This window comes from Crotalus tigris, unplaced genomic scaffold (assembly GCF_016545835.1).
Source record: "Crotalus tigris isolate CLP2741 ecotype Arizona unplaced genomic scaffold, ASM1654583v1 scf7180000023677.1417738, whole genome shotgun sequence".
Taxonomy (NCBI): domain Eukaryota; kingdom Metazoa; phylum Chordata; class Lepidosauria; order Squamata; family Viperidae; genus Crotalus; species Crotalus tigris.
The window spans coordinates 1339433-1359935 of NW_024100113.1; the positions used below are offsets into that span (position 1 = coordinate 1339433).

The following is a 20503-nucleotide window of genomic DNA, read 5'->3' on the forward strand; positions in this document are numbered from 1 at the left end:
GCATTTTCTTATCTAAAGATAATTTAAGAACTAATATTATATTATAGTTTAGGCCGTGTTCTTATCTATGCATGAGTGACAGATAGGATGCCAAATTATGATTTTAACATAGATTTTGTTATTTGTTATTATTCTATTTTAAAACTTTTAACTAAATATTCCGTGAGTATTTTTAACTGTACTGATCTTTGATTGTAATAAACATTTTACATTTTTATGTCCAATATTTAAGAGAAACCATGCAGATGACATGTAAATTCCTTTACTGTTTTTCAAATCTGAAGTGTGTTAAGTCTATTCTCATCTCTCTTATATTATTTTTGATATCCTCATTTTTTTTCTTCCTCTTTCCAGATGTCTTATATACCAGAAGTGTTATAGCTATCAACATGATAGAAGCAAGATATATTCAATGCAATTATAGTTCTCTCATGATACATTCTGAACTATAAAAACAATCATTATCCATATTATCAAAAGGTGATAATGTGAGATTAATTCTGTGGCTAGTATTTATGAACTGTCATCTATATATTTTACTGACAGTTTTTCTAAGTATCTAAATTTTAAGCCATTACAAATTACATTATTTTTGCCCACACAGTAAAATAAAATTATCTCTCTGTTTGGGGGATTGAATGATTAATCTAACTGATGCTCATAATGAATGAAGTTCTTTTGCTCAACATAATTTCTCCCATATGAACTCCAGTTGATTTGATGCTAATGTTAACTTTTTGTTTGTGTGTGCCTTGTATTGTATCATGACAAAAAGCAATCCATATAAGTTCAATAATTTCTCACTACTTAGTTTTGAATGCTGGTTTTCAACATTTTGGGAAACCCAAAGTTCAAGTCAATTCATTTCAGATTACACACATAATGAAAAGTTGGGGTCTTTTCATATAACAAGATGCGGGTTTCTATCTTTTTTTTTTTTTTTTAACTCAGCTTTGGATGTTTTACTCTTTTGCTGCTTCAGTATGACCAAAGAAGAATTTTCTGATTTAACCAGGCTTTTAAATCAGAACAAATCATAGATTAACAAAGCATGTAAAAAAGTAATACTGTAGAAATACTGTATTTCCAGACTGTTAAATCTAAATAAATTTGCCTTTCCTCATTCTGAAACTGCTGTTTGTAGACGAAGACATTAGTATTACCTGAATGTATATGAATTACCCTAGATTTCTTAATGGTGTTCTCCTATCCCTGAAATGGCTTTTTGCTAACAGTGTAATGCAGGGGTATCAAACTGCCAGCCTGCGGGCCAGATGCGTCATTCAGAAGCTGCACCCACCCCAGTGCCCACAATGGCAAAACCATCCCGATATGTTGCGCGACGTCACGTGACATCGCGAATTTGACATGTCTGATGTAATGCATAGACATCCTATAGGATCTGAAAGCAAGAAAGAAGATTACTTTTTGATACTTTTATTTATTTTAATCAATTTTGGCCAATTGGAAGATTGCTCCTCCTTAGGAGTACAGAAAACTATATATGAAGACTTGCAGGATTCAGGAAAAAAATAAACAGAAGGGCAATGAACAAAACACAGGTTACTTAAGTTACAACACATTACCTCTGAATTATTGCTGCATCTGTGAATCTCTGCAGCATCAGCAAACAAATATTTGCTTCAGGTGAATATTGCTTTAGGGTAAAATTAAAATCCAGCACATTTTATAAATTCTGTAAACCCTTATAGAGATGCTATTGGGCCTCATTGCATCCTGTGCAAAATGAGAAAAAGTTGGATTAAGAACTCCAGTAACACCTACATTTCACACACATTTTCTTGGAATGTGAAGCTGTATTAAACTCAGTGGAAATTACAGAATAATCAATGCCATCAAACGCCTTCAAATATATTGTCAGTTTTTTTTCCCATATGCTTACAAAATATGTCCTTATCTATGTGGTTTAGTCCTCACAACAGCCAATAATATTGCAAATCTATTGCCTGACTATATCAGTTTCACAGCGCTGAGTCATCCCTAAATATCAACACATGTACTTATTTTTGCTGGAAAGCAGAAATAGAGCTATTTCATTTTTGTGCCTCCTGAAACCAAGATGTGGATTTTCACATTTAAAAACCCTTATTCCAAATCAGTTTTTAAAAAATATGTTGAAAAAAGCTGCCCACCACCATCTATTTTGCCACCTGAGCATTTTATCATATTCAGTCTTGTTTTATATAATTTCTTTTTGCAATATTTGCTGTTTCACTTAAGGCATGCTAAGCTTTGGTAATTTTGAAATTACCAGGAAAAGCAAATATGACTGTCAGTATTTCCAATTTCATTTATGTATTCTTAATATTTCATGTAATTTCACACTTTAACCATTTGAGAAGTATCTGGACATTTTATTTCTACAAAGGAAAGCAAGACCATCCAGCACTCATTCAATGAGATGTAAATCTACTTGCATTAATTTACATCACTAACCTTTGAACTTAATATAATTTCTGGGAACTCCCTATGGTTTCAAATAAGAGTTTTCCCATCCTACTAGATGATATTAAGGAGAGAATAAGACATCTTTTTCATGCAAATTAAATACATAAATGCAAGAAACATATGGTGCTAAGGCTGAATGTAGTCAGAAATCTGAATAAAATCTTACCCAGGCAACTTTCTCAAAAGTCACCCATTCTGTTCATAAAGCAGTTTTTCCTTCACATTTAGTAATATTGCAAGGACATTGTAAACTCTCAAAAATCTCATGCAACTGAATTTACTTTCTTACACCAAACACTAATGAAAAAGTTAGTACAATAATCTATACATCTCAAAATAAACTATTTCACTTGAAGAAAATTAATTTGAACTAATGTTGATGCTAATCTATTCTGTTAGTGGTATCCAAAAACTAATTATGTTTTCCAATGAAGTATTTACAAAAGTGTTTGATGGCTGGATTCTTTCCCAAACCTTTAGCCATACATTTCAGTCATCTCCAGACCAAGAACGATATATGTAGAACTGAACTGTTACTTATATAATATCCCATTGAAACATACTCTTAACTTGGCTACAACTGATATATTCCACCAGATCATTGCATGTCTACTTATAGATAATTTAAATATATCATTGCAAAATAATAATTTTCATGCAGTAAGTGTGCTGTCTCTTTGAAGTCAGAATCAAAGCATGTTTGTCTATCAGTAATAACCTATGTTTCAAAATACCAATATCCTTAATAAAAACAACTCTTGCAACAGTCTTCCTTGATGTGTAACAGTCTCTCTTGCAAACAAGTTTGAAAGAAATGAATTCATGATAGATACAATATGAATGTAGCTAAGAAAAAGAAGTAATGAAATAAAGAGTCTGTAGCACCAGCAGGAATTATCACTCTTTTACATTGGATTGACTAGAAGAAGAATGATACAACCTAAGGCTTTGGTTGTTTCACTGTTTTAAATACCGTAGGAACAATCTCCAGAGAAAGACAGTAGCAGAAACTCCAAAACTAAATGCTTTAAATATATCCATCATTTATTCCTTTCATTGTATGAATAGAATATATACAATATGGCAATTGAAGTAGTCTTTGACTTACAACCAGAATTGCAACCAAAATTTCTGTTACTAAGCAAGGCAATTGTTAAGTGAGTTGCACCAAATTTTACTATATTTTTTCATGGTAGTTAAGTGAACTACATTGTTAAGCAAATCATGTTTTTGTTAAGCAAATCCAGCTTCCCCCATTGACTTTGTCACAAGTCAGCAGGAAAGGTTGCAAATGGTATCACATGAACAGGGACATTACTTTATTGCAAATACTTCCCAGTTGTTAAGTGCCAAGTTTTGATCACATGACCGTGGGGATGCTGCAACAATCATAAGTGCGAGGACCAGTCATAGCACAGATCATTTATTTTTTTTCAGTGCCATTGTAACTTCGAACAGTTGCTAAACAAATGTACAGGAAAATAAAGAACTGTAGAAATTCATGGTTTGGAATGTTTAGTCCTTTCCTTATTTGCACTTTAATTACTAGAATTGCCATCCCCAACAGTGCTCCTTTTCCAGACAATATTTATTAATTAAAAAGCAATGGTAACTAGAAGGATTGAATGAAATATCTGCACCTTCATATATTTTCAAGCTTGCCACACAAAAATTCACATTTTATCTCTTCAGACAGGTCATAATAGTCCTTTCTAATTATTTGAGTCAACCAGATATCCATAGATATATTCCTTACATTTTGAAAAAGGTTAATGTTGTAAATGCACAGATGTAGTATATGGGGTACCTTGCTCAATAGTAGTAACTGTGAGAGGGACCTCGGAGTCCTAATGGACAATCACCTAAATATGAGCCAGCAGTGTGCTGCAGCTGCCAAAAAGGCCAACATAGTGCTAGGCTGCATTAACAGAGGGATAGAATCAAGATCACATGAAGTGTTAATACCATTTTACAATGCCTTGGTAAGGCCACACTTGGAATACTGCATCCAGTTTTGGTCACCGCGATGTAAAAAAGATGTTGAGACTCTAGAAAGAGTACAAAGAAGAACAACAAAGATGATTAGGGGACTGGAGGCTAAAGCATATAAGGAACAGCTGCTGGAATAGGTTATGTCGAGTTTAATGAAGAGAAGGACGAGGGGGGACATGATAGCAGTGTTCCAATATCTCAGGGGCTGCCACAAAGAAGAGGCAGTCACGCTATTTTCCAAGGTGCCTGAGGGCAGGACAAGAAGCAATGGGTGGAAACTAATCAAGGAGAGAAGCAACCTAGAACTAAGGAGAAACTTCCTGACAGTTAGAACAATTAACCAGTGGAACAACCTGCCTCCAGAAGTGGTGAATGCTCCAACACTGGAAGTTTTTAAGAAGAGACTGGACAGCCATTTGTCCGAAATGGTATAGGGTTTCCTGCCTGAGCAGGGGGTTGGACTAGATGACCTCCAAGGTCCCTTCCAACTTTACTATTATTATTATTATGATACCAAGCCTGGGCTTATATGGCAGATGGGGAAAATAGTGAGGTCCTCTTTTGCAATTGCCTCTTGAGCAACTCATGATGTATGAGGCCTAACATGGTTTGTTGCAAGGAAACTTTCTTCTTGTGCTTCCAAACTTTTTTTATTTTTATTTCAAAAATTTGAGTGTTTTAATGTAATATTCTAAGGTATTAATAGTACTAAATCCAAAGAAATCTACGCAAGTAACAATATTTGCATTCTCATACGTTCTCTTACTTGCATTTTTATACTTTTTAATAGATGAAGCTCTATAATTCATATTCCATGGATTGATATTTTCTTCTGGGTCATCATAATCAGCCCATGTTTCATGTGCTGTCATAATGTTGTGAAGAATTTTCTCACCTTTGTTCTCATAACAACTGACAACAATTGCTAGCTAATTTCAATTCTTCAAGTTTCATTTCTGCCATCAGCATGTGAGGAATTCATCTTGCCACAAAATTATTAATGCTGAAGATCATAAATAATGTGACCCATACATTTCTGTGAAATGCCAAAGGGACAGCAATTTCCCTTTGAGTGATCTATTGATTGTCCTTAATCAGTTCATCAATTTTCCATACAAAAATATTTGCTATCACAGGTTATCCAATTCATTCTTAATAACACAAATCATCTCTTCCCAGTTCACCATCTTTACATGTTTTTTGACTCAGCATAATGCAGTACTCAAGTTAATATAATCCCTATAAACTACTTGAATTTGATAGTGAATTTCAATTGAAAGAATACCTTCACCAGTCAAAAATTCATTTGTGGCACATTGCTTAAAGTTCACTGATGAGTATTCACAGCAAGTTTCTATTTCACAAACAACAGCAGTACAACCTTTTCTCACATCAACTTTCTGTCCACTCTAGTGAAAGAAAGATACACATCAGGGAAAGAAATGAACACCTCATACACTTCTAGTATGTTAGAATGTCATCTGTTCATGATTTAGATAGAACATAGGCATAACTTTCATTTAATCCTTGTACATCTTTGTACATTAGTAAATGCAACAAACACAATGGAACAAATACAAATCCAAAGACCTCAGTAGTATAATGCATTACATTATTAGAACAATCAGAATTCTTTAGCAACAACATACTACTATAATGGGAACTAAACTTCAAATTTTAGCTTCTTTTGCCCTTGTAATTCCAACTTCTATAAATTCAGTTCCTATTAGGATAACAATAACAAAGTTTTTTCTTGATTTCAATAAAGTATAATGGAATGTTTGAAAAATATGGGTTTTTTTAAGGAGAAAGATGGGTTAGTCATATAAAGGAAGCTACCATAATACCTTACTGGTTGCACACACACACAACACATCATTAAGTATTTGTTTTAACCAAGTTTGATTGCAGAAGCCATAGTGGCCAGCTTCTATATAACAGTAAATCATAAAACTCATTTTACAAATCAAAGCAGCTAGATTCACAAATCACCCAGAGCCAGAATAAATCATATTAAGATTTGATATAATATGTAAACTCAGCCACTACAAAGTTAGTCTTCAGTTCGTGCCTTAAGATTTATTTTTACAGATTACTATGAAATAAATGTTTCTTAGAATTCATAGAACCAATCAGTTGCATATTTTATTCCCTTCTTTAAAAAGTAATTTTCTAATATTTACACATACAAATATGAACAAGCCCTGAGATTTAATTTCTTCAGACAGCTCTTTGGATTTTTTTGTCTCACTCTTGTTAAAGATAGTGGGAAGAATATTTAATTAAAACCTAAAAGAGATGCCTCCTTCTTTCGCTAGTAACTGTGTTAGATCAATTAAATGGGTAAGTAGAAGCTGTCCCCAGAAGGAGTATCATGTGATCCTGTATTGGTTAAGACTGCGGTGGAATGTTATTTGCAATTGCATTGCATAATGGCAGTCAGGAAGTAGCTGTCATGCTTTCAAAAGACAAATTGCTGGCATCTAAGACAATTCATAGGCTCCCTTTTTTTTGCTGTTCTCAAGTCACAGTTAATGCATGTTCTACAGGGATTAGTTTCTTAAATCTGTCTCCTTCACTGTCTTCGGCAGTTAAAAGAGAGAGAGAAAGAGAGCTCTATAATGTAGATGACCCTGTATTAGAGACGATGTTAACTAACTATAATGTCTGTCAGCATTTCTTAATTTCATATTATTTAATAGGATGAAATTTTTAACAGAATCAAATAATATAAGCAAAGAAATATGCAGCAGCCTAAGTCACTAAAGACAGAACTGTAGTCAAAGAGGATTCAGAATTATGTATTATTACCTCAAAATCTTCATTTCTGTGGCATAACTTTATGAAGGATTGATTTCATGCAACATTGTGGACCTATAATTCAAAGAGATGAGTGGTCTGTGAATAATAAGTGTTTTTCCTGAGCAATTTCAGGAGTAAGAAGCAGCTCTCTTACTAAAGATGTGTTTATAGTGGGGCTAAAGTCCACACAAATATGACAAGCAAAGGAATATGTTGAAATTAACATTAATTCTTTTTAAAGTTGCTGACCAACTTTATCTCCGTGTATTAGCAAAGGAAGATTAAGCTTCATTTTGCATTATGTTTTTACAAATCACGTTGTATAGAATCATATAGCTAGCCACTTTTCAAATGCATCTTAATAAGAGTGTTTTGGAGCTAGGTGGTGACGCTCTCCTGTTCTTTTCATCTCTAACAAGTCAACCTGATCAGGCTTCTTTTTCTGGCTATGATTCACAGGCTCTTAAGAATGAAACGGAATTTTAATGTTCTCAAGACTGAAACACAGTATTCTTTTTTACTGCAGACAACCCATGCAGCTGAGTGCCATGATTATACCCAAGAAAAAATGAGCAGAGTCTGATATGTTTCATTCTTCCTAGTCACAAGAAGCAGGATTATAAATCTTAATAAGAGGTTAGATTATCAGATCTACACTGCCAAAATTGGACACCTATTATATGGTAGCAATTACAAACAAAAAATCCCTCTTAACTTTTTTATATTCTAATGTTGTTCCAACTTTTGCTCTCCAGATCTAATAGCCCTATAAAAGATATTATTCTTAGAATATATTGATCATATTCCCAAATTTCTTGTGTGTCCAATCACCCTTGACCAATAAAGAATTCTATTCTATTCAGTGTGCCAACATCAAATGGTTTATCCACCAAATCTTTTTTTTTAAAAAGTTGCTGCCTAATGAATTCCAGTTGAATTCATCTATCTCCTACATTTGACAAGTTAAGATGTGACAGGTTTACCTTTCCAGTGTTTATGCTTTACAAATTAAATATATTATGAAGCCCAGGAATAACATAATTATATGTTATTTATTCTGAAGTGAACTGCTAAATTTCATCCAGGAAAAATTAAAAGCTTGTAAAACTTGAGAGGTTTTCTGGAAATGCAAACATTGCTGTTTACCTCCTTGGCACTCCTATAAACCAATGTATAAGAAAACTGACAACTGATCATCCACGATTCTGTAATTAAACAAAACCAGCCTAGAAGAATATATAATTAATCAGAGGTTGTCTGCACCATAAGAGTTAAAACACCTGGTAGCTATATTAACTTCAGTTAAATAATTCATTATAATGACAGGTTCCTAAACAAAGTTCTCCAGGCAAAACTCTGTACCAACAATTCCAAAATCCAAAAGACTCAAGTCCAAATGTCTTTTAGAAAAACCATTTTTTCTTTTCCAAATCCATGTTCAGAATACAGAAAGAACAAATACACAAATCTAAATATTATCAAAAGATTTGATTTTAACCTCTGCATTACTTAGGGTTTAAGTGCTTACCTCCTTCTTTATAAACCTTCCAGTTAAGAAATAAGGAGGGTGGTGACTAACAGAGAAACTTTTGTTGTTGTGTGCCTCTTATTTGATTTAGAATTCCTTTCCTTAGGAACTTTCTCTGTTTTATTTTTAGAAATGGATTAAGATTTTATTTTCTCAGGCCTTAAATTAGTTGTTAGAACTGCACCATTTATCTGGAAGAAAAATTTAACAGCATGATTTAGGTATATCTTTAAAAAAATATTGTATCTGTGTTGTTCCAAACACTCCATTAAATAGTTCCTAAATAATAAATATATTCTTACACATAAATCTAGACCTGCATATGTGATTTATTAGATGTCATCCCTTAAAGGAGTAATTGCTGGTGAACATGACTTAGGGAATACCATTGCAATTACATCCTGCTTGTAATTTCCTAGGAACAACTGATAGGCTTTTAGTATGATCTACAGCTTTTATTATGAGCAGTTACAACTGATTTTAATTGTATTTTAATCCATTTTTTGCTATTTTTGCTTCTCCCATTACTGTTTTTCATTCTCTTCCAGCTTAGATTATCACTGTCATAATGTACTATGTTTTGTGTTTCCTTCTGCTAGAACCTTCCTGATATTTAAGAAAATTTAAAGTATGAAGTACTTTCAGTTAAGTATCATAGATCAGAATAGACATATTAAGAGCTGAGGTGGCGCAGCAGTTAGGGTGCAGTACTGCAGGCCACTTTAGCTGACTGTGTTCAGCAGGTCAGCGGTTCAGATCTCACCGGCTCATGGTTGACTCAGCCTTCCATCCTTCCAGGGTAGGTAAAATGAGGACCCAGATTGTTGGGGGCAATGTAAATATATATATACATTGCTTACTGGTGTACACTGCTTAGAGATTGCTCGCACTTAAAAGCGGTATATAAGTCTCATAAATAAATAAATAAATAAATAAATTATTATTCATAACATTAAATAATGGTTTTACTTTATAAAATAGCAGTAATGGTCAATCCCAGTACTATCCTTACTCAAAAACTGGTGTGATCATATATGAGGCAAAATACTTTTGGCAGATGTTAATATAGTCTAGCAGGGAGTACAACTATTGTATATCTTGATTGAAGTTCGGTACACTTCTATCTGGGATGTTATCCTTTCCACTGAGTGTGCAGCTTTGGGAGGGATGCACATGGAACAGTGAGTAAAGAAGAGGACACAGCTAGATTAGCCAAATCAACCTGGCAATCTATGGAATGACAAATGTTGCAGCCAGAGTAGGCAGATATTACTACTCTAGCTGCATGATATCATAGCTAGTAATATATTAACAACGGATGTGAGAGTGATCTGGTTGCAACATCTGTCACCCCATGGATCACCAAGTTCATTTGTGTGTCCCCTTCCTTACTCACTGCTCCATGTGCATCCCTCTCAAAGCTGCGCAATAAGTGGAAGATACCTGCCTCTGTTTATAAAAATAGAAAATTAAGATACACTTACCTTAAAAAGTCTTAAAATGTTAGCCACCATGATTGACACTGAACTTGCTGCTGCACCTATTACCCCAGTTATCTTGTCTGGCTTGGTAAAAATAGGAGGATCTCCATTAGCACATTTCACATCAGACCCATCTTTTTCTATCAAAGCTTGCACAAAAGTTAAAGACTGCTCCAGAGCATAAGTGTCCCTGGAACATGTGTCTAGAATCCGAACGCCCAATGTGACATTGGCAAGAAGGTCAGGGTCCTTATTGATCTGATCAATTGCATATAACATTGCCTCAAGCCGATGGATTCCCTTTTCTTTCTTGAGTTCACCACAAGGTACTCCTCTTTCTCCCTTGGCATGGACAGGGAACAATCCTCCCAAGATCACATCTCCATCGAGTCGAATGGAATGAGCATATTCCTGGCCATAAGTTCCTCGTATCATAGGAATTATCCAACAAAATCTGGCTGCAAGCAGGAACAAATGATGGCAAGATGCTAGAAGCTTTTCCTTGTATACCATTTTTTCTGAAGATGGTATTGCAATCCAAGATCCAGATTTTCTCCTTGCTACAGGAAGTAGTGAATATTTTGAAACTGCCTCTTCTGAAGGCTATCATCAGTACCCAGCGATTCGGAATATAGGACCTTGTAGTAGATAGAAAAGATGAGCTGTTGGCTGATATTTTTAATAAATGTCTTTAAGTAGTTTCTGACATAAAGAATCCATTTCAGTTAAGTATGCCAAGTGGTTTGCTCACTTTTCAAGTTTTTTCGATGACTACAGAGTAATCTTAGAGTAAGCGTTCCCAGAGTCAGGAAAAGGCCACCAATTCAAATCCTTGGATAGTATCTTGTAACTGAAATTCTCCTGAAGTATTAGAGAAAGAAAGAATGTTTAGTTAATTTACCTTAAGGTAGATGTTGCAATTTGTACTACTTCTTTATATCAGCTTATTTCTGAAATTTTACCCTCATTTTCTCTGACATTAATGATTACATTCACACATCAGGCTAAATTGGACCTTGTCCAATTGTGATTTGCAGAACCAGCTAGAAACAAGTCAAAGTCAGTCTTACAAATAACAAAACAACCATGTTTTATTGCTCTGTGTTCTGGTTTGGTTATATTTACACTTTTATAGATTAGACAGAACATTTGGCAGGGCATAAGAACAAATAAGAAATAAGCTTTTCTTGTTTTTCGTAAACGAATTTTTGAATTCATGGTAAACCGGAGAAGCAATAATTAAGCCAAAAATTGTACATAGTTTCATATTAAATTTTAAATAAATAATTCACTGACCCATTATAGTAGCCCCATAACTTACGGCTTAGCACCATGTGTGAATTCAGGCCATCTGTCCAGTGTACCATCAACGTGATGCTTAACTCTACAGATTTCATGCCCCATATTCCCCAACTATGTAATTCAATTGCCAGCTTTTACTAATTCTTGACCGGGACTCTAATATGGCATCTGTTAAATTTTAATATTGCATTTACCTACAAAATAATGATAAAAAGGATGAGCAATCCAAAGTCTGTGCAAATGTTTTTGACTGAAGTATCATGTGATATGGTAAAAATATCTCACTGGGATTTCAGGCCAAAATATGTACTTGAAAATGAAATAGAGGTGGTGTGAAACAGAATTGTCTGTATCAAAGAAGAAAGTGACTGTATTTAGAGAACAAGAATGCATGAAATATGTATCATTCACCTTTCTATTTCAATTTATATTAATTTAAAGAATGTCATCTTATAGGAAACACCAAGTTCCTTTTGCTAATTTAAAAAGTATTCAAACCCAACAAAGTAACCTCCTTGGTGCATCAAAAATATGATGCAATACAGTAATGTAGATTTTGTCTTACTGCACTACATTCAGATTCTTAAAGTACTTGCATTTGAGATAAAGAGCATCAATCTACAGTTGTATAATTATAAAAGCAGAATGTGACCCAGTTAATAATCAAATAGTTAAGAATCACTGGCCATTTATTTAATACTAAACAATTTGTAACTTGTTTTATTCTTCTTTCCACATAATATAGGATTGTGCTGTTTCTTGTCTTCTTACAATCCTCAGGAGGGCCCCAGTGAAGTCACCTCCTCCTCCTCCTTGGTGGAAGTGCCTGCCATTTTTCTGAGAGAAGGAGGAACAAAAGGAGCCATGCACCATAAGGAAAATTGCAACCCTACTTCCATTCCTAAACCCTATCTTACCACCAAGCATCAATACCACTCTTTTATCCTTCCTTCACTAGCCTTTACCATTAAGAGATTTCAAATTTCAGCCTCAGTTCCAAAGCAATCAATGGCTACTCAATTTTAGACCCTGCCACCAGCTGATTGAGTTCCAGGACAAGAGGTAGGCAGGAAAGAAGGCAAGGATACACAATTCACCATCTTCTCTTGTGCCTTGCAATCTACAGGTTTCTGGGAAATGTAATCAGAAGGGGTGATGGTGCTGAATCAGCCACAGATTTTCTAATTTCATTCCTTCAGGAGTTCTGTATCCCAGAATTCTATAAATTAGTTCATTTGAGTTACTTTGTTTCAATAATTGTTGTCCTATACATTCTAGTTTCACCCAGTTGAAGGTTACAAATAAATAGACACAAGTTTTAGTAATATATAAATTATCCTATTAGTTTTTTAATAAAACATCTAAGTCATCATTGTAATAAATTGTATCAACTAATATTAAACTGGTTTTGCACATTACTTTGAACACGTTATATGTAGGCTTCAGAACTCTTTGGAAACAGAATTTTATGTACTATATATTTAAATGTCAACTGAAATCTGAAGATGTCAGATTACCAGACTGTCATTGCTAATAGTTGAAATAACATTTCCTCTCCCTGGGCTACAACTAGAACAATAACTTCAAAATGGAGGTTGAAACAGAAAAATGAGTTTTTCTTTAAAGCTTTTTAGTGAATTAGCTGAAAGAAAAAAAAAACCTGGCCCATGAAGGGCCTCAGGAAAGCAAGTTCTTTTTCAGAGTTCTGAAAGAAGGATGGATGTATTATGCAGAGGTCGTGATCCATCTTTCTTTTCCCAAACATTCCATTTGCTGTGCAAATTAGAGATGTGCAGTCTAAAATCGGCCTTAGAAATTACAGACATCAGCATGAGTGCCCACATAGGTGCCCACAAATCATGAAAACAGAGCATCACACTGGAAGCGTGACCCTTTTTGCACTATCCTAATGCGTTAGCCAAGAGCTTTTCTTTCTGGTCCCTAATGAGTGTCCTGAGCTGCCAATCTGCTTTTGTCACACTAAAAAAGCACGGTGCTAGTGATCTAAGATTCACCATAGAATACTGATAGAATATTGTTCAACCAGCAACACTCTAAATCAGTGTTTCTGAAACTTGGCAACTGTAAAATGTGTAGACTTCAACTCCCAGCCAGAAAAGGAGTTGACATCTATATGTCTTAAAAGTTGAGAAACACTGCTCTAAAATGTTTTAATTCTATGATCCATGACAGTTTGTCTGCAAGGCTGAGATAGTGAAACTGTAAATGGTGTAAGATTAACATGGTGTAAGAGGCTGAAATACCAAAATACTGCAATGAGGAGTCAATCCCTCCCATTCCCTCCTGAAATCAGCATTTATTGTCCATATAAAGAAAGAGAAATAAGGAAAAATGTAGCTTGTAATTCATATCCTGTCATGAGTCTAATATACTCTAAATCAGGGGTGTCAAACTCAATTTCATTGAGGGCCACATCAGCATTGCAATTGCCCTCAGGCGGCCGGGTGGGTGTGGTCAGGGTGGATGCGGCCTACTGGGTGGGTGTGGAATAGGTGTGGCCTATTGGGTGGGTATGTCCAGCTCTATATCGTTTGCATCAAGGGGGCCTGTGGGGGCCTGGGCAGGAGTGGGACAAATCTGAGGGTCTCTGGCAGAAGGGGGTAAGGCCCCGGGCAAGTGCCAAGGCATGGTCCACTGGAGGAGCCTCACCGTTCCTCTCAGGCCATGTGGGGGGGCTGGATGGTGGTGTGGGCTGCCCAGAGCCCTGGGCAGCAGAGGTCAAATGCCCAGCCTGGCCCTTGAGCACCCACGGCACCAAGCCCAGCTCCACTTCCCCAAGGGGGTGCCCAGCTGCACTTACCTCCTCCTCAAGGCTGCTGCTGCTGTGCTTGCTCTCCTTAGCCAGGTTGCTCATGATGGGTATGAGGGCAAAGTCAGAGGGAGGCCCATTCCCTCTCCATGGGAGGAGACCCGGCTTGGTATCCAAAGCTTCCTTAGCAATAGGATGGGAGACTCCTGGATAGGCCAGGAGGAGGGGGCAAGGGGATGGTAAAAGGGCAACAGGACCGAACTAAGGCAGGACTTCCCTCAGACCCTCCCTCTCCTTTCCTTCTTTCCTTTCTTCCTTCCTAAGTACAGAGTCATGGGAAAATATTTGAGATGAGGGAGGGAGAAAAATAGGCAAGAAACACAGCCAGGGCCAAGGCAGCGGGGGCCGTTCCCTCACTGTTTCCAGGATGGCTTCGTGGGCCATATGAAACCACTTCGCGGGCCGCATCTGGCCCCCGGGCCTTGTGTTTGACATGGCTGCTCTGAATAAAACAAGACTTTATTCACCTCAAGTTATAAATGAATGGGTATAGGAGGATGACCATAGGAGGGAGCCTAAAAATGACCAGAAGACCTACAGTTAAACCCACATTTCTTTTGACATGCCATGATGGACAGATATCCTTTTCAGTGGCTAATGACATACAGAAGAGGGAGAACAGCAAAGTCAGGAATCAACCAATTACATATTATGAGCTGCACATTCAAAATTAGGAGTGAGTCAGATTTAAGTATAGTCAAGAGAGAAATCAGCAATTAGGACAGCAGTTTTCACAATAATATCATCATCTACTAACTCAACTATGGGGAAAACCCTACAGAAGCTTCCTCAATGTGACTGAGCATTTGGACTTCAACTCCCAAGATTCTCCAGGCAGACAGATCATAGATGAGAATTGAAATCCACAATCTGAAAGGCATTTAGCTTCAGGATACCTCCACCAAGCCATGCTTTTTTAAATCATGTTTTTAAATGAACCACTTCTGTCTATTTAATGTGAACCAAGTTCTTATTATTTATAAACCATAGTTATGGCTTAACATATTTATGTCATAAAGTAGGGTTTAAAATAATAAAAACTAGGTTCACTTTGAACTAAAATTAAATAATGCTCTTGATGATTTTACTTGATGATTTAACAAAGTGAACCCAAATATAAATTGTTACTACTACATATGTAATTAATTAATTAATTAATTAAGGCCTCTCACCTGTGATGAGGAAAGAGGGCTGAGCTAGCATGCTTTACAGTGGAGGGAGGTGGGTTGCCACTCAGAAATGTGCCCAACTGGGTTTCCAAGTTGCCAGATGTGGGACTCTATTGCTTAAATTGGGCTCTACGAATCAGTTGTGATAGTTGCTACTGTACCATCTTCTCTGCTGCCTAGCAACTTTCCTGCTTGAGCTCCTTGACTTTATATCAGGTGTAGCAGTGCTCCTAGGGGACTTAATCTCCCTTCCTTGGGAGTGGGGTTTGATGTGTCATAGGACTTCATGGCTACCATGACAGCCATTGGCCTATCCTAGATTATCTAAGGCCGTACACAGGACAGCCTATATACACCTGATCTGGTCTTCCTGTCAGAGCAGTGCAAATGTGATCCGAAAGTGGGGAAGTTTCCTTTGATACCCCTATCATGGTCAGATCACTTCCTGGTGGCCATGACATTCTCTGGCACTGCCCCTCACTACAGAGAGGCAGGACTTATTTGATCAGTCTATCTCTGGTAACTGATGGACCTGGATGGGTTCCAGAAGGAATTGGGGGTTATTCCTGATGGACTGCTGCACAATACAGCTGAAGCCTGGTCATCAGTTGGAATGGGGGGAGAGTTTTAGGTCATTATGACCTTTCCCTTGACTTGGATCCCAGCATTTTCCATGCTCTACAGAAGAACTGAGTGAGATGAAATAGGATAAGAGACATCTTGAGTGCTGCTGTTTGTACAGGCCTTCTGAGATGCAATCTTGTCCTGTTTAACTGCGAGTAGTTTGACTTTGCTGGATTTGAGAAGTGGACAAGACTCTGATGACTGTGAGCTTAGCCATCTGCTCTTTAGGTCCCTTTCTAGCTGACTAACCCTGCCCGGGAAGTGAGATGTGGGTAGGTTCTAGCAATGTTGAATTCATCCTTGAGGGAAGGGGTTTGCCCCTTTGCTGCTTAAAGAGCCAATAGATCACCTCTCCTCAAGAAGCCATTGATAGACCCCCCCCATTATATGGGACAACTTTCATCCAGTGCCCAATCTTACTTTTGTAAGGAAAGTTATAGAGATGTTGGTTGCCCAGAAGCTACAGAGGACACTGTAGCTTATTTGTCTTTCAGTCTGGATTGATACCCAAGTATGGGTCAGAAATGGTATTGGTTGTACTATTGGATGATCTCTTATGGCAGAGAGATGAGTGTAATGTTTGAGTCTACTTAACCTCTGGACATCGACTATGGTATCCTTCTGGCTGAACTTTGGAAATTGGAAGTGGATGGCATGGTGTTGTTTTGGCTTTCTTCCTTTCTCCAAGGCTAGTCTATTCAGTGTTGATTTGGAATGAGAAGTCTCATTCTCAGCACCTGCTATAGCCACAGGTTTGGTAATTTCTCCATTCCTGTTTAATATGTACATGAAGCTTCTGGATGAGATGTGAGGTATCCTCAGTATGCTGATAACACCCAGTTGTATATCTCCATTGCTGGTGAGTTAAGTGATGCTCTTGATGTCCTTTCTCAGTGCCTGGAAGCTGGTCTGGATGGGGAACAAGAGGCTTAAACTAAACACTGGTAAGACTCAGTAGCTTTGGGTTTTGGAGCCTTCTCTATCTGGGGATTTACCAAATTTGGCCCATATTTGTATCACCCCAAACTGAACCAGTGCTTAACTTGGGGGTTCTTCTGGACATGTGGCTTGTGCTTGAAGAGAAATATGTTGCAAGTCCCAAAAGCTAGAAAGTTTTAACTGCCAGGTCCTTAAAAGAAAACCTTTTTCTGATGTAGCCCCCCCCCTGTGGAACATCAGTCCTCCTGAGGTGAGTCTAGCCCTAACCCCGTTAGCCTTCCAGAAGGCCCTCAAAACATGCTTTTGTCAATGAGCCTGGGGATCCCATGGTAGGTAGACTGGATCCTATTTTGTGATTATTATCAACTATATATTCTCTGTATGCTGGCTGCCATTTTCTTTTTTACTTAGTGTTTATTTTTAATTTAAATTGTGGTTTTATTGGTTTTTGTGTATTTTATTTTATTATGTATGCCCCCAAGAGTCACTATGTGAGACGGGTAGCAATACAAATATGATAAATAAATAATTATACCAGCTGCTGCTTTATTTATAACATCTCTTACAAAACCCTGCTTTTCTGAAAATTGTCTTGATTGCGAAAGGTCCCTTTCACACAGGGGGGGACTATACCAATTTGAGATTAGTATCAATTCTGGATTTCCATTATATTGCAGGGGGGTAGAAAGTCATGTTGGTCCATGGTTAATTAAATTTGCAATCTAAAAGAAATGTTGAAAAGAAAATTTTGCCGTTTTTCTTTGGGTGTGGCAAAGTGGGCTTTTCTTTCAGCCTATTGTTTGTTGCTATGCCTTATCAACATTCTCCCCCCCCCCCCAGTCATACCAAAGGATGAGTTTGCTCCTCTGAATATTCAGGGGCTAGGGAATTTGTAACTCTGCCTTCCTTAAATAAATATCGTTTAGAAGAACAAGATCTGTTTGCCATGTTTTGCATCTTCAGGCAGGTAGTTGGAGAGAGCACTGCTTTGCAGCATAGCCAGGTGGAGCTCTGGAGTGCCATGAAACTACTTCAGAAGATAAGAGAGCCAAAGCATATAGCTGTGTGGAAGTGCCTTTAGTCAACTACAATTTCTGACAGCTGTTGATACAACCTTATTCATTTTCATTCACAAGCACTTGTGCATAGGATTGGAACTTGAAATATGCTTTCTCCAAATGCAAATTAAGAAGACCCTGCAAAAGATTTATTTATTCAAAAGCCTGTCAAAGTGAGAAGGATTTTCCTGCAAAGCAGTCTGAGTATTGGAAGTGTTTTCACTAAGTGAAAACATTTCTACACTGGTTACTGTATTCCTTTGGCTACTCGGCCGGAATTACCCCTCTCAAACTACAAACCAATCAGGGCTGTTAAGTATCTAAACCCCACCAGTCAGCCTTGCTAATAGCATAGTTAAATGAAAGGGATGATTGCTGGATATGTAAATATAATTTGCTATATATTAAATAATCTGTGAAAACAAGTGGAGATTTAAAAGACAGCTCTGTCATTTAAGTGTGTATCTTACTCTATTTTTTCTTACAGTGAGCTGAAACCACTAGCCATGGAAATATCAGATATAAAGCTTCTTGCATCTTCAGATTCTTGCTGAAAATAACACAGAGTACCTAGCCAGAAATGACGTGGCTATTTTACTCTACCCAGTAATGATGGCCATGGGTTATCTAATAATACATTTGCCCCAATAACTCATTCAGCATTTAGATGGTAGGCAGGCATGACCCATACATTTGAATAATTGAAACACTGGTTGTAATCACACTATATTCAGAATCTAAGGATTACCATTAGAGCAAAGGTTTTGTTTGTAGACTGTATCACTCAATGTAGTGTCATTTTTATCAACAGAATTAGAGATAACATCAGACCATTGTAAGTCATTATTAAAAACAATGAATTGCATTTCACTTTGACAATGTAGATGATTAACCTTATGATGCATGTATATGTAGTGCTTTATTTTTCTTATGAAATTTTGTTATATTTTCACACTTTATAAATGTTTCTTATGCTTATAAGTGAAAACAAAAAAGAAATCCCACAAGCAGAATAGTACATATACTTTTGAAGTTCATACATCAAACCATAGGATCATCTCTACTGCCAAAGAGGAGAGAGATGTGGTGCAGTTTATTCTTGTTGATAGTTAAAACCTGGCTGGAAGAGAAACAAATGAATGGCTGAGTATTTTTAATATGTCATACTACAATGTTATGAAAATTACATTACACTGAATTACTGTTATATTCTTTATGTCATGCAATAAGTAAAAGCTTTCATTATATTCACTGGCTCATTCACATCACTTTTGCTCTATTGATTAATATTAAATATTATAGCAATACAAATGCAATCATATGTGCTCCTGCAATTAACAGAGAAATAATTTCATAAATATTTGTTTTCATTGTTATCAGTAAATTTAGACAAATGAAAAAATATTGACTTATTAGGTTACAAATCCAAATATCTCCTTTCCATATTGTTTTATTGTTATTTATTTTTTGTTGTTGTTTTCATAACCAACCCTGATCCCTTTTATTATAAATCTGAATTAATTCACCTATACTTTCAAATTACAGGACACTTATTTTTAAAACAAAAGTTTTAACCAGTAATCGCATACAACTTTAAAAATGTCTCTGCATTTTTAGGACTAATTGCATGTTTATGTTTATAAGGAAGAATATTATAGAAACATATAATATTGTTATGATGCTCTTTCAAAGACATTGTTTAGATTCAGTAGATATTAAAAACACTATTGCGTCTATTGACTAATACATAGAATCACAAAACTGGAAGAAGCTGACTAGATTGCCCTTGTCTTCAATTGATCATTCCTGAAGTATAATAATATGGCATTCCAATCTCAACTGCTCATTTTTAGGAAAAGACAGAGTTGAGAGAAACAAGGGAGGAAACTGACCAGGAGAAGAAGATGTAGAAATCCAACAAAGTCACATGTATAAGAAAGCTTTCTCTAGTGATAGTGGTATTGGTGCTCCTCTCTTGCTACCAGTCTAACAATTCAACTAAAATGATCATCGAGGTAAGAAGGCAATGATTAGAGACAGTTTGCCCAAAGTAACTGAAATCTACCAGAAAGAGGTCGGGGGATCCCAGTTGTCATGAAGATAGCAAAGTTTTTCCAGGAAAATATAGAAAACACAACTTCCACACTGAATCCCCAAACCTGAAGAGGATTACATCATACAGATATATCAGTAAATAATTGTGAGCTAGGAGTTTTCAAGCTGAAGTTATGGGTAAGTGCAGATGTGCTTTTAGTTATTTGTAAGTACTTGAATCAGTAATAATAGGATTGGGGGAGAGAACAGGACTA

At 36.4% G+C, this 20503-nt stretch overlaps 1 protein-coding gene across 7 annotated transcripts in view; it reads right to left on the reverse strand.

Moving 5' to 3' along the window:
* The window catches only part of LOC120297712 (metabotropic glutamate receptor 8), a 552386-nt gene that overhangs the window by 518852 nt on the left and 13031 nt on the right, over nt 1-20503 (reverse strand). For all 7 annotated transcript variants that reach the window (XR_005553869.1, XR_005553867.1, XR_005553868.1 and 4 more), the window contains exon 2: nt 10276-11133. Coding sequence is in view for 4 of the 7 variants with exons in the window: in XM_039320663.1 (XP_039176597.1) it covers nt 10276-10785 (510 nt within the window). In the remaining 3 variants the exon portion in view is untranslated. The remainder of the gene's footprint in view (nt 1-10275; nt 11134-20503) is intronic.